Source organism: Diadema setosum, chromosome 12 (genome assembly GCF_964275005.1).
Source record: "Diadema setosum chromosome 12, eeDiaSeto1, whole genome shotgun sequence".
Lineage (NCBI taxonomy): Eukaryota > Metazoa > Echinodermata > Echinoidea > Diadematoida > Diadematidae > Diadema > Diadema setosum.
The window spans coordinates 23,267,179-23,283,017 of NC_092696.1; the positions used below are offsets into that span (position 1 = coordinate 23,267,179).

General features: G+C 39.4%; 1 protein-coding gene across 1 annotated transcript in view; it reads left to right on the forward strand.

Moving 5' to 3' along the window:
- Positions 1-15,839, forward strand: part of LOC140236365 (uncharacterized) — a 119,570-nt gene that overhangs the window by 79,760 nt on the left and 23,971 nt on the right. Inside the window, exons 2-3 of the mRNA XM_072316321.1 lie at positions 10,738-11,102; positions 12,237-12,320. Of these exons, the coding sequence (XP_072172422.1) occupies positions 10,738-11,102; positions 12,237-12,320 (449 nt within the window). The remainder of the gene's footprint in view (positions 1-10,737; positions 11,103-12,236; positions 12,321-15,839) is intronic.

The window sequence follows — 15,839 nt, forward strand, 5'->3', positions numbered from 1 at the left end:
AATAATTTTCACACAACTATATATATAATGTACTCTTAAATGAATCCCACAAGGATTGGAACAATTATCCCTCAGCATTCTCACTGATTCCCACTGATCGGTTACTAGCCATCCCCTTTAAACTGTCGGTTAGGCGTCTCAGATTTACGTGTAGATTGAAAGCGAAATAATTGTACACAATAGAACGAGCTGTTTCTCTTTTTTTTTAATTGTTGTGTTGACAGAAATGCCCCATTTACATTCTAATTTTCTTTGGCTGAAAGCTTTTGTTTGTTTGTTTTTTACATTAAATGACTGTTATGATGGATAATATTATTTTTATCTTTCTTGTTTAAATATGAGAAATAGTTTTTAGGCGCAACAGGTCGTCACAGAGGGCAACATTAAAAACAGAAAAAAATGAGCATTCAAACATTTCCATAACTTGCAGCAAGATAAATCACGAAGGAAATTGTTTGAAAAGAAAAAGAAAAAAAAAACGTTTTTCACACACACACGCACACAAACACACACACACACACATCAGACAAGACTATGGCTTCGCAGCAAAAAAAAAAAATATTATACGAACAAGTTTTTGATTCATCGCCGCTCCTTATCCATTGTTTCCAAGTAATTAATTAATAAGTTCCCATGCTGATTTCAAGCCTGCAAGTTTGCAAGATACAAGCCACTGACGGCGGCTGATACGACTTTCGGCTTTAGTCAAATGAGCATGCGCAGAATGTGCATGCACGGACTGCCGCCGAGACGTGCCTGTGTGTCAGTTCGTGTGGTTTTAGTGAGCGAGCAAACAATCGTGCGACGAAGCGGCTTTTGACGTCATCAATCCCAGACCCCCTCACAAACTTCCGGTCTTCGGCCGTGATCTCGCTTCGATGGCCAACGGCGATAAGAAAACCCCCAGCAGAACAAATGACAAACAAAAACAATACAAAACTTTGCGTTTTCACTTCCTCTCTCCTCACACAATCTATCGCGCACACACTCTCTCGTCTTGCTTCTTCTTTCAGCTTCAGAAAAACACATCAACAAAACAACCCCCACCATTTCCCCACCCCTTGGCTCTTAAAAATAGTTAAATGTCTATTTTTGGAAGGTTATCATTGCAGCGATGATGCTAAAAGTTCAAAGTGGGTGTGGGACGTAGAGATTCTATTCTCTGTGCCACATCCTCTCCTTGCATGGGACTTTCATACTTCCGAGTGTCAGGATTCATTAGGCGAGAGTGAGCGACTTTGTTAAATCCTTCCTTTGTACGCTCACAGGTAAACGAACATAACACTACCTCCACACGCACACGCAATTCATGATCTTAAAACACGTAACGTATCATACAAAGACACATTAAAACGCAAATTCACTCTTCATACACAAGTCCCCTATATCTGCAACACAATCGGACATCCTATGGAAGAATGTACGCCTAAACTCTCATGCAAGTCGCCATTCATTCTGAAAAGGCATTTTTGGTTTGTTGGTACCATACACATCAAGTATCAATTCGCTATAGTCAACCGTTTGAAGAATTAGTATTTGAAATGCCATGCATGTGTTTTTTTTAACATACCAAGAAGGTCTAAGATGTCTCGAGATGAAAGTGACATGGCGATAGATTGTCACCCCAGCCTTGTGGAGACACCATCGCGTGCTTTTTTAATGAGACTCTTGGAAACAAAGGTTGGTGGGACAAAAAAAAATCAAAAGCAAAACAGTAGTCTTCTTTCATAATACCCCCTCCCCCTTGTGCAGAATGAAATTCAAAAATATCCTCTCCGTGTTTACTTTGAATACTCAATAATATTCTTCGCCCGCACATTGCAATATATCCATTTTGCATAGAACTTGGCAACAGGCTTGGGTAATTCATTACATCAAGGTAACAACTTTATACCCTTACAGTATAATAACCCAAATTACAATCAACGTATTCCTGAGCTGCGTAGTTCTAACAATACTTGGATACTCTGTGTCCCTCCATGTGAAACAAACAAAATAAGTTCATCGTTAGTAGATGTCTCTAAACCTAATTTGAAGAAAAATTATTACCGGTATAGTAATGATAATCTGTATTAGAGCAGTTAAATGATTCCTTAGAGTAACAACTGGCTTTATCAATGTATGTCGTGTCATGTTTCAAATGAGTATTGAGAAAAAAAAATAATGCTATATGACGAGGGACATAATCCTGACATTAAAGATAGAAAATAATATATCAGAGAATATTCAACGCAATATGGTCACAGAGGGTGCATGATGACGCCTCATTTTTCTTTGTCAATGTCCGCAGACAAAATCATATACAACTACTAACATGGTCCAGAAATTAATTTCAATATTACCCTCAATCAATCTGACAGAGATATTTTACATATACAGGCCGATAGAGTCACATGCCTGCTAACATTAACTTACATTGCCTCTCCAATAATTACGCGAATAGTCAAAAAGCGCAACCTTGATGTTGTGACAGTATTTTCACCGGATGAATTTGAAATGTGTGTATATGCAGTATTATATAGCATATAATTATAATTTTTTGTCCGTAGTTTCTTTGATCTGTAGTCAATATCAGAAGAGAAACACGGTCAATCAAATTCCCTCTCTGTCATCTCTTTGTGACATATTAATCCGGACGTCATGATCATATCAAATTTATTTCATGTTCTCATTAATATTACAGTCTTTGGATAAAGGATCTGGAAAAAGGGCTTGGAAATTAACATTTTACTCAATGATCATTATTGTCTACGTTATGTGTGAGATATCGAATTTCTGCTCACGTCTATCTTAGAGTTTGATTGGTCAGGATATAAAAAGAAAAAATAATCTCCACCGTATTGGGCGCTTGTAAGTTGTCCACGTGACCTAAATATTTAATCTTCAATCACATGTGTACAACTCTCCGTGGAAGCTTTACATTAGAACTGCGTCACTCCAGCCATGTTACATCAAGGTTCATGGTGCTATGAATTCATTTTTTTTGTATGATATCAGTGTCTGCAAGCGGGACATTGCCTTTATATTCTCATTTTCAAAAAGGTTTTTGCTTGATAGAACGTAAGTAATTCATATCAAACATATCATGTTTTAAATTTTGATGGCTGTAATAATGCATAGTTTCGCCGCTTGTTAACATTTTAAGAATTAATGGGTGTCTTTCTCCCTACCTATAGTGCTACATATTTTCCCTCCAGCCTGTAGTGTACGGTTGTCGCCGAATTGCGCGCGCGTAATTCTTGTGATTGATTAAGAAGGAATCGAGCGATGTCAAAATCATCAGGCGAATAATTTGCCTCAAACGACCCGATTAATTAGACAAGTCATGGTATTTCTATTACTCGACTGGCACGCCACTTGTTATTTTTCAGTTTTCCCTACTAAAGGAGAAAAAGAGAAGAGAAAAAAATCCCTGTGAAATGAATTCCCCAGTGTCTTATCACCTTTCTTTCCCGATGTTGTTGATGATGTTGCTGTTTCATTTATACTGTTTTTGTATATTAGATTTCAATGTGTGTCGGCATTATAGGACAGAAACCTTGATACTAGCCGCTTTCTTTATTTGAAGAAGTTTCATTTCACCAACTCAAGATACTTGAAAATAGCATTGCGTCACTTGGCGTGAGAAAATACATGTTGGTGAGCTTATACGTGTATTATGCGCCAGTGCTATACGTTTCATGATATGCCGATCACTTGAAATAATCATTAAATCATAGAATACTACTGCGTCATCTGGCTTGAGAAAATGCATGTTTGTGGGATTATATGTACTAGTATTATGTTCCATGATGATATATTATACTGATCATTTGCAATAATCATCAAGTTTGGAGAGAGATTTTAACCTTGAAATAGACAAAGTCCACGTATAATATAAGATAAAGAAAGAAAAAATAATGTATATATTTATTTGCATGTGAGAAGTCATTCCTGGTTTATAGATTTGCAAAACTCTTTCTATTTTTATTTTTCGGAATGCCCTTATGAAGCTTGTGGTTTGACAGGGGCTGTGATATCAAAATAACTATTCAAGTTTGCAGCTATAAAAGGCTTGAAAGATGATGTAAACGATCCATATATTTCTCCACGATAAAACTTTAAAACAGTTCCCCATCAAAACATAATGTAAGCACACAGTAATCACTATCTTACATCTACTGACAGTGTTAAGTATGCCTGCTGAGTATCGTAAATTTAGAACCAAAACGACACAAGTCTGATGAGTTAACGTCTGTCTGCTTCTCAAATGACTACGACGCAACATCGTGGACAGAGTTTGTATAGAAGTATGCATTTCATTCTCTCCTCCTGAAATGACATATCGCTCCATGTCCATTTCACTGACCAGAGAAGAGAGAAACAGATAGAAGAGCACAAATTTCATTACAGACGTTCAGGTAGAAAGTTGCGGAGCTTTATTTGTGTTTCACATGTTCAAAAACAGTGACATGCATCGCGCAACTGCGTGTGAAATTAGGTTTGGTAATGTCTTCGTCTCACAAATCTTTCCTTATATCATCCACAGAAAGAAATTTATTGTGTTGCATTAATCTAGCACTAACGACTTCTGGGAGGAAAGAAATGTAGCTGCTAAATTGCCGACAAAAACACAATTTCGATTTTCATGAGACCTATGTGAGAACTGTAACCTGATGACATCATCACCTTAGCATGGATTTCCCCCCACGTGGTTGCACTCGATATCACTACCGGTGAAAACATGTGACGCTAATCATTTCTTCTTCCAGGTATAAAATGTTTGTAAGTTCTCAACCATATACTGTTCACTTGCTTTTACTCAAATAATTCAAACCAACTTGATTATGGAGTGGTATTACGCTGAAACGAGTTTGAAAAGTTCCACGTGTCTTTTTCCCCAGTGTCGCTTGGTGTTAGATAGTCATTATCAGGTGAATCATAATACCATGTCAGATAGTTTACTGACATTCAGTTGGTCTCACATTGATTATCAAACTGAGATTTTCTGTTGTGATGTTATAGCTCCTGTTTCAAAGAGAGATCTCGTAGGAGAAGTAACCCCAGTTCGTTCTGTATGAAAATCAAGGGAAAGTGGCCAACTTGTTGCTTTTTAATTACGATAGTGAAAGGTCAGTTTTATGTCGTTTGTCTTTATGTGTATAATATAACTGAGAGAGAAGTATTCATCTCGCAAGCTCAACTTTCCCCCTCCTCTCTTCCGCCCGAATTCTAAAGCCCCCTTACAGACAAAGGTCAGATTAGTGTTACCCCGCGTCCTGTGTCATTTCTTTTGCGGGGGTCACTTTTTCCGCCAAGTTATGATCAATCGTACAAAGGCACCTGACCACACTATTAGCCAATGACCGACGCGCTATCCACTGGGGTATATCATAACAGAGCAAAGGATCGCCGACCGCGCTCTCACTGCACGCCGAAAAGAACCCCGCCGCGCTCCTTTGTGTGTTAACCCTCTATACACTCTCGCCATGTGTAAAGAGTTCGGGCCCTGCATTGTGAAGCTCCAGCGAACCCTTACAGCTCGCGTGCGAGTGTGTACTTTGACTGATAGCTTTCTCACAATAGTTGTATAAAAAGTGCGGCACGCGCATCGCTGGAGAACAGAGTTCGCCGCAAAGCTTGGCCGGAGAAGTCTCGGGGAAATCTTCGGATCTCTTGCCCTCTCACTAGAAAATCTTCTCGGCAACCAAATACTCTTACTACTTTTTTTTTCTACTCGAGCCTTGATCGCCGCATTGGTTCCAGTTTATTATATAATTGTTTTATTAAATAACCCCGTGGAATCTACTGCTCTTCACTCACAGTCGTTGGGTAATCGTTGACAGGTCCGGGTGTGTTTGCTTCGTGTAGCGGCTGCTGTCATTCTATCGCTCTTTGGATTTCTTTTTTGGCCAAGTTGGTGATTCGTCATTTTCATGTTGTTCTACCCGTCTATGCCGTGTTTAGCGACATGTAAGTATGACCTCTTCACCCCGGATAATTTTGTTTGTAACTTGCTAGTGAGATTTTGCAACGTTCCACCTATATGTTACGTTCTGGAAAAACTATAATCCTGTTTGATTTAAAGTACGATACGTTCTGTTTGATTGCAGTGTTAGGTAATAAATAGTTATGTCCCACTAATTTATAAGAATTAACTATGTGTGCATCGTCTGTCAAAATAATTTTCTGGACAGCAGATATTATGACACGATACTTGTTATTCAAATTGTAGGTCGCCCCAATTTGAACGGTCCCGATGGACTATTTTTTTCTGATTCACCCTTGATTTTCTACTTAATTCCGGAGGATATATATTTCTTATTAGGCCCTTCTAAGTAGGTTTGCCTCAGGTAGTTTAATGTACCGACAATAAACCAATTTTATGCTCATTTACCGTTAAACATCTATCAGTCGGTTGCTTAAGTTGGGCTTTCGTGATCCATCAATGATTAGTCCAATGTAGTAACCGGCGAATATGATTTGCTGTCTTTTGTACATAAGCTCAATACTCATCCCCGTTGAAAGTGTACACCCTCGCTCCGTATATACAGTCAGAGAAGTGCTGCACATATTATGCGGCGATGTAGTTAGTCGAATCAGCTGCTAATTACGAGAAAGTAATATGGGGTACAAATCCTGTCAAGTGCCAGAAACAGCCTTCTGTATCCCGCATTTCACTGCACTGCAAATGATATCCCTGTTGAAGTCATAATAGACTCCATGATGAGGACTGATCATGAATGATGGTTTGGTGTGTGCCATAGTACAGTCCTGGTGTCTTATGTGGTTGAGACGAACGTCAGTTCATCAAACTTTACTTGTTGCAAAGTCTTGTTTTAAGAAAATGCCATGTGTAGTCCTCATCTTAATAGATGTGATAAATAATAAACATATACACTGCTAAATACGTATTACGTTAGTTGTTTTAATACATGTCTAATCATAAAGCAACACTGAATTATTGAATGTGACAAAACAGTCTGACTTCTGGCATGATGATATTGTTCAGAATGTCCATGACATGATGGGATAGCCGGTAGAGAACTTACTGGAAGAAAGACTTCAGACAAGTTCAGGGAATTAATTACCGGTGAAACTACACATCTGACATACGGGCAAAAAGGACCTTGTCAAAAGTAATCATGTAAGGTCTTATATTTCAATTTAGCTTACAAATAAGTTTAAGAAACAATATATTTTGTGGTTTAATGATAATTGGAAAAAGGATTTCATTAGGGCAGGATGTGAATTCACTTCAAATGGTTCACAGCCTGACAGCATAATTTCAGTGTTCTTTAGGAAGTCTGTGCAATGTGCAAGTGTTCATTCCAGACTCAGTCAAGCTCATGTACAGTGTATGATAACATCGGGGACTGTTCGGCTGTTCATTTCTACAGACTATCACGTTTCCTACTCGTCTAGCGACGATTAGCACAGTGAATGCACACCCTACAGCACATCGGCATCTATCCAAATCGCTGCCCCATTTTGAGCTTCATGATAATATTCGTTCATTTCCTACTTACAAAAAGACACATTTTTATTTGGATCTTAAGGTGCAACGAAATTCTTTATGCTATATTAACGAAGAATAGTGAGTAGGTGTATGAGTTGTCGAATTTCATGTTTTTAAGACCCAAATATCATTTTGAGTATCCTGAGATATTCTCTGTATTAATGACACGCAAATGGTACATGTGTCTGCATGAGTTCCAATTCAATGTATAACGAGACACCAAATGTCATGTCATTGCCCCATCAGTGAAATGATATAAATTCACAAGAAAAATAAAATGAAAGCATGCAAATTTTGTTTCCTTTGGAGTGATTTTGCGCTTTACGTCTCGGGGGGAACATGTATGTCGATGTGACTGTAATTCACCCCACCCTAAGTAACTATACAGTTGTGAGAGTGAAATAATATTTACGTTTTTCAGTGACCCCTAGGTCACGCGTTTTACGTAATATTTCGACGTGTCGGTGACAAGTGGCAGAAGCATGGTGCGCATTTATCACTTCCCGCGACGGAATGTTACAGACATTATTGTGGGAGCTATTATTGCCCCGCTTGCATTTCTGCCAGTTGTTAGCCGCCAGAGATTTAGTTCATGGGATAGTGGCTACCGACGATCGCGGGGAAGATTACGACTCGAAGGTCGTCGAGGGTTTCGAAAATGCTTTCTGCATCTTCCCGTTGCCGCGACAAAATTTTCCAAGAGAGGAAAAGCAATAAAGTCATCCTCCTACCTCCTGCGTAAACCGTACGGCGCTGTATATCATCAGTCTGTGTGTCGAAAACATTTGCTATTGGCCGTAAAACACTTACTTTCTTATGGGTGCATATTGCATTTTACCCCGTTGTGCTGTAGAAATGGAGTGGGATAAACAAGACGAGTCTTGTGTTAGCTGTGAGGTACTTTGACCATGAGTATCGTTGTTGTCCTCTCTTCATATTTCCCCCTTGATAACCAACCCCTTCACTCAACAGATCGAACAAACTTTTCGTTAACCTTCAAACTTTCTTTTGTCTCACCCACACATCCTCCCTCTTACCTACTCTTCCCCTTTCCCCTCTCCTTATTCGCCTTGTCACGTGACCGTCTTCTCCTCCACGCATTCATTCCTCTCTTCCCCTTCACTTCCTGTCTCGCTCCGTGCACGCCATCTACGAATAGTTCAAACTCTGTTACAACGTGAGCCTACTACACTGCGCTGTAGCGGATATCCACAGACAGCCCACGTTCATAATAGACGAAGAATCTCCACTCGTATACATTTGTTGCTCCTCCGAACCGTCAAAATCAAATTGTAGCTCGCTGTAATGACATTGTGCGTGCATGCCGTTTATTGAGGAAACAATACACGAAACTCAAAAATGTGGTGTAGAATGAGAAGCTTGTACATGTAGGCCTATTCCATTGTATACCCCCCCCCCCCCAAAAAAAAAGCCAAAATAAAAAACCCAAAATAATTGATCATGTTCATGTGTTGTGACGTGTGATTCTGGCAGCTAATCGCCGCAATGCGTAGAATCTTACTAGCTTATTGCTCATAATTCCACGAAGACATAGGGCCCGCTAATTCTAGGCAAAATACATTGATGGAGCAACCACAGTGTCCCTCCCTTCCAGCCCCCTCCCCTATATATTTCTGCCTATCTCATCCACCTCTTATTCCTTATTCCCTTTCCCCATATCCTGCATGCTGATTTATTCAACTTGTTCTCCAATATCCAATTTTCGTTGTACTATATAGGTCTACATTCTTTCTACTTGCTGGTTTCCGTTTATTTCTTTCACTTACAATGGTGATATTTGTGAATTTTATTTCTCGTGGTGCTTGTCGTCAATATCACATAAGATTTCTTTCCTCTATCCTTTGGCATACCTACAATGTAATCTAGCACATCTCACTTACTGCAGTGTGTTTTGCTTTTGAGACCCATTTGGGCATCAATCGTACCAATTCAAAAATAGGCAATGCCCATCAGCGGTTGTGTGTGTGGGTGGGTGTGTATCTCTTTGTATTATTCATTGGAGATGTTTCACGGGTCTTAAGATATCAATTCTCAATGGACGTGCTCCATGATTTAATATTCACAATGCTGTAATCATTGCAACCTTTTAGCTGCTAAGTAGCTTGTAATGGATGATCACAAAATGTTATGCTTTCTCCAGAGTTGTATTACTTATGTCCCCACAACACACTTTTCAGTTTGTCCTTGAGCAAGAAATACCCACTGAATGGATGTTCCTCGTAAATGGGAATCATGCATGGCTCTCAACGTTGATGATGCTTAATCGTCAAAATAAAAGAAAAGAGAAAGAGATAGTCACAGAATGTTGGCATATGGATATATGAATGTGAAATGAAATGATTAGTTCAGGGCAGTGTCTGTTTATGGCATGCCACACGAGTAAACCCGTGACAATTATCTGTTAATTCAATCAGAGAAAGCCAGAGTAACGTGGAGAGCGAGAGGGGGTGAGGGCATGGAGCTTCACTAGAATGTCTACGCCTGTCATTCTCTTTTTTGGCACTTCTTCCCTACCGGAAATGCCGTACCCTGTTGGCGTTCCATATCAATATATTTCCCATGATACGTTTTGACAGTCTAGTAAGGATATTGTTAGTATGTTGATGTATTTTACACGGAGCGGGGTGAGTGGAAAACTATCACGCGCATTCTAACCATTTTCACGCTGTCAACATCTAGCTACACGGAGCTGGAAGAACAAAAACGTGCACACACAGAAGAAAACGAAACAAAAATTCATAGCAATTGAATGTGTAATAGAGTAGCGCCTTTTATGAGGATACTTGGTAGTAGTATGTTGTATCATAAGATTCCGATTATAGATAAGCCTATATAATTTTATAAAACTGTTGACATCCGAATGGATAGACCAGAAGAATGATAGCAGGTCTATCTCCCGCATGCGTCGTGCATCATGCGATATAATCATTTCATATTTCAAGTCATACAATTTCGTTATAAAATATCAAGTCAACTTCATTTCTTTGACATGGGTTTGTCTTCAAACATCTTTTCCATTCACAAAAGAAGTAAAGATTTTCAAGTGTGTACCCTTCATCCATTTGGCAGTTATCTTTCATAAATCACAAAATACAGTCCTGCATATGCTTTCATTTTGATCACTTGTTTTGTTGTTGGGTTGTTTTTGTTTGTTTGTTTGTTTGTCTCTTTGATGTAAATTTACACATTATATATCTTATATTCTCTTCCCTCTTCAGACCCCGGTCAGAACAAAGATATGATCCCACTAACCACGCCCACTACGCCGAATCCCACCCCTCTGGGTCCGCCTACTGGCGCCACCACGACCACGACGACCAGTCTCAAACCGGCCGGAGACTCCCCGCTGGCCGACCGTGGCATGGACACCTCCACGCCGGGCCTCACAAACAGCGGCAGCGGTATGCACAAATCGTCGGAGCAGGACTCCACCAATAACAACGCCGCCGCCAACGGCAAGAACGACGACGTCAAATCGCCAGGTGACGCAAAGGACGACGACAAAAATGACAGCGACAGCAAGCGAAAGAAGAGGAGAAACAGAACGACGTTCACAAGTTATCAGCTGGAGGAAATGGAGAAGGTACAACATTGTACAATAAATTATTTCTTTAATATCATCAGGGTAGTTCACCTCCCTGATATCATTATACACTCGTCAAGTACGTTGACCGGAAGTCCCTTCAATGTACGTTAAATTCCGTTTGAACATAGCGCATTGTATCATAACAGCATGCGTTAAAAGTCCACTTCAAATCCCCAGAGATTAAATGTTTTCCATAGATTTACTTTTCTTATATAGAAAGCCATTAAAACACCATCCAGTTGCACTACAATAATTGTAATCTCTTTTTAGTAGCAAATATTCCCTACCAAAGACTCTTCAGGTTTCCTTGACTAAGAAACAATGCCCTCTGCAAGATTTTTATGTAAATCTTCAGTACTGTCTTCAATTTGCCCTAACATTGCTTTGATAATAATAATAGTAATAATAATAATAATAATAATAATAATAATAATAATAATAATAATAATAATAATAATAATAATAATACAATGACAACATGGAGTTATTTACTCAGGGTGGCCTCTTCAGTGGTAACAATACTCGCCCAGAGGGCTCTGCCATTGTTACCCCAGATATTTCAGGAACCTCATATGTATACCTGGGTTAAGGGGGCGTTGGGGGCAAAACATCTTGTCCAAAGATGAGTGCACCAGGCAGGATTTGAATCCAAGACCTTCTAGTCACAAATCCCTGGTCTTATCCACTATGCCATGGTGCCTTCATCACTAGAGAGTGCAACAGTGTGTTTCTTCGATGGCATATACCCACTATGTTGTTGATAAAGTGATTGTTAGTAGTTGTCTTTGTCATATAATGTCTAACGTCCTCATCCACACGAAATTAAACAACAATATTTAGGCCTATCTAAGTCAACAACTTGAATGCTCTATGGACATTAAAAAAACGAACACCATGCCTGTTTGGATGGTGTGGAAATCATAACAGTTTCCCCCCGTCATGTCTGCAGATAACGTATCTGATATAACTAAGTGTGTTTTATTCTTCTAATGTTTGTTTCGTTTTTGAACTGACAATCGGCTCAGATGTACAGATGTCTTGCTTTCAGTTTCAGTCAGACGTAGCATTCATTAGTTTGAAATTGACAGCCGAGCTCAGTCTAAACACGAGTTTACGTCATGTACTTGACAGGTATTCCAAAGGACTCACTACCCTGATGTCTACTGCAGAGAACAACTCGCCCTCAGGTGTGACCTCACAGAGGCCAGAGTGCAGGTAAGCTGACGTCATATCTTAACAATTGTTACGTCACAACCTCTGTTTGTCTGCTGGGCAGCGGCCCTGTCTCACAGTCCAATGATATCGATGGGTTACAGGTGCAAGCGTTTGATTGTTGGCGTGTGACGTTACATCCAGTCCTCCACTGAGTTTTGCGTTCCCTAACTAATGGATATTGATGACCGTGTTGCTGTGAGTGCGTAACGAGAAATGAATTAGATCGCGTCAAAGCCGGACACTTAACAAACGTGTTGGATGGGGGAGAGCTGATGCATTCAAAGTGAAAGAGTGTCGATCAAATTAAATTGAAAACAACACCTGGTTAAATATATGTACTATTTACAAACGTTGGGACTGTAGTAATCAGCTGCTATAGCAACAAAACTGCTACGAGAGCAATATTACAATTACTTATATGAACAAATGGGCTTTGAAAAATACTTAACTTTCAATAATGCCTCGAGGAACACGAGGTCCTTACGGTGTCAATTCTAGAAGAACCGTGTGGAAGGGGAAGAAGCCTGAAGGGGTTTTCAATATGAAGAGAAAGAAAATCTTGGCATCGGATGCCGTGTAAATTGAAGATAACCCTCTCTCTTCGCAAACAGCGGTGGACCTGAATGACTGCTTCCGCTTCTACCCCTTCACAGGTCATAGAGGTCGGCTGGTGGGGTGGGGGCAAGAGATCCTATGGTAAACCACTAATACTATCACTATTATATTTAGGTGCTTTATTTTTCCAAATCTACTTGAAATTGTTCCAAAGACATCCAGTCAGACATGAGTGAGACAGATAATGTGTGACTATCATTAGGTTGGGTCATCAAAAGTCTAAATTTAGTTCATATTGCTTTTTTTTTCAGTAACATTATGACAGTCTTAACAAGTGGTAATCTTCTTGTTCTAAAATATTCTCATGAAGAAATTGAACTAGAAATTGTAGAAGGTTACGGCAAATATTTCATATGATCCTACATGAAAATAATAATTTGACAGCACTTTAGCAATTACAAGAAAATCAATGAAGTACGAATAAATGACAGCGACTTTTTTTGGGGGGGGGGTGCCACTGGATCTCCGAGTTGAATGAATGAGAAAATCAATATTCTCTGCAGAAAGCAATCAAATTTTACAGAAATTTGCATGAAAATTACCTCGTGTTATGTCCATAAGAAGCGAGCTCATGTCTGACGTTACGGAGCTCTTGAGGATCTGCTCTATTTTCCGAAACATTGAGTGCTCTTTGCTGCGACTTACAATCTCGAGGCAGATTCGACGAATAGCTCTGATGACTAATGTGATATGGAAGGGCTAAATACTATTCAACATGAAAAATTAAAGAAGAAGAGAGAATATTGTCACAGATATGGATGCAAATACACGAAGAACTTCGCTTCGATGAGAGATGATCCATCTCTATATTTGAGCTGTTTTAACAGGTGGTCGGCTTCCTGCCCGAAACATCACAACCCCCGACAGGAAAGGGGCAAGGGACTTCCCGAGGGGTAGGGGAAGACCCCCTGGGCCCAGGGGGAAAGACCCAGGGGGAGAAAAGGGCGCGAACGGGAAACGGATGTGTATGTTAAAAACTTCGCTTCAGTCTGAATGATCGCGTGCGAAAGCATGGCTTTCCCCTCTCTCCCCCTCCCCTCCCCACTCTTACTGTGTCTTCCTCCGTACGGTCCTTTCTTTTACTATACATCTTAGCATTTATTTCCATCTTTCATTCGCAAAGTCTTTACTATACATGGTACCAGTCATACAAAAATTATCTTGAATTCAATAATCACCAAAGTTATTTTCCTGAATTTTCTCATTGGAAACCTGCGTTGTAAACGATGGTCATAATTGATGGGAAAGCAGGCATATACACACAATGTTGGAAATGTCATATTGCTTGATTTCACTGTATGTTTAGTGATATGTAGAAGCTGACGGCATTTCTTACTTCTTGCAGCAATTCGAGCTAAATTTGACTTTCCCGTAAAAATTTGATCGAGCACGCGACAGGGTAAATTCGCCAGGAACCGGGCAATTATCTCTCTTAAGTTAGAACAAATAACCAAAAATATACTTCAAAAATCGAACCAATAACATGATAACGCGTACTTTTAAAGTGATTGCTCCGCATTTAGTGGTACATGTGTACCTTCCAGTTGTTTGGATTCACGTGCGCCCATTCAATTTAAAAGATCGGATTGAAATCCGAGAGTCCACGGTTCGTTTTAATATTTACAAAATCATTTAATGTAGCTCCCTCTTTCGATTGCTCAGTTAAAATGTCATATTAAGGAAATACCACGACTAAAATAAAGTATGTCTGTTTGACCTGTTTTGATATATCACATCATAAATAACCATGGACCCTAACACAAAAGGGTTCATGTTCCAACAATTTTACACCATTTCCTCATGACGATTTTCTCATCTGAGAAACTTTTTGGAGGCGGGAAGGGGATATCTTCACCCTATGGACAAGCCCAGCCTTACCATCACAGATTTCTTTGGACTGCGTGACACCCATTGTGTTGTTGTGTGGGACGTGTGCCCAGACAGGGGTTACGTAATGTTTCCGGGGTGATGAGTAAAAGGAGGGATGAGTACGCATCCCTCCCCTTGAGGTGTCATAAACAGGACATGGGACAGAAACTATCCACCCATATTAGTCTTCTTTACAGACTACGAACACATTTGATGCCAATATATATATACATGTATATATATATATATATATATATATATATATATATATATATATATGTATATATATATATATATATATATTGTACTAGTACATTTATTTAATCTTTTCCTGTGTAATTGTTCGATAAAGTATGGGTTTATTGCGTTCATCTGCGCTTAGATTCTTTTTTCTTTAATTCGGATGGAAAAAAAGTAGGATTTCGGCAATTTTACACGTTGTATGTCATTCGTTGAAACGTTTCTCTGAAAACTAAACTAAATGCTGTATCGACCCTTGATTTTCTCTTTTCACGCGACGTTCAAAACAGATGAATAAGGCGTGCGATAGCTATCGTATTTTGTCCGGGAGAAGTCTAGAGCATGAAATGGAGCATGGAGCAAGTTTCATGAGGAAATTGCTCGACACTTGATAGTGTGTGCCTGCTCCCATACTACCCCCGAAAAAGTTCATGGAACTGAACTCAGTATAAAAGAAAAAATAAAAATAGTTTGAAAATATATGGGATGAAATAGTGCTCAAGCGCAAATATTCATTATCGATTAGTCTGTAATTAAAATGCGACTGGGTCAATCGCAGCCTGCTTAATGATACTCAAAATTGCACTTTGCCTTTTATATGTAAGTCATTGATATAACTTATCCTTTCAAACACAATAATTGATATCTAGTGTGTCAAAAACATGCGATTATACTTCGGGTTAAACTTTATGTAGCGATGGGACATATTGCTTTTCTTAATTACTTTTTGCGAGCATACGTTGCATTTTCGTCTCAAATGTCTCAACCTCTTTTAGACTGGGGATTGATATGACC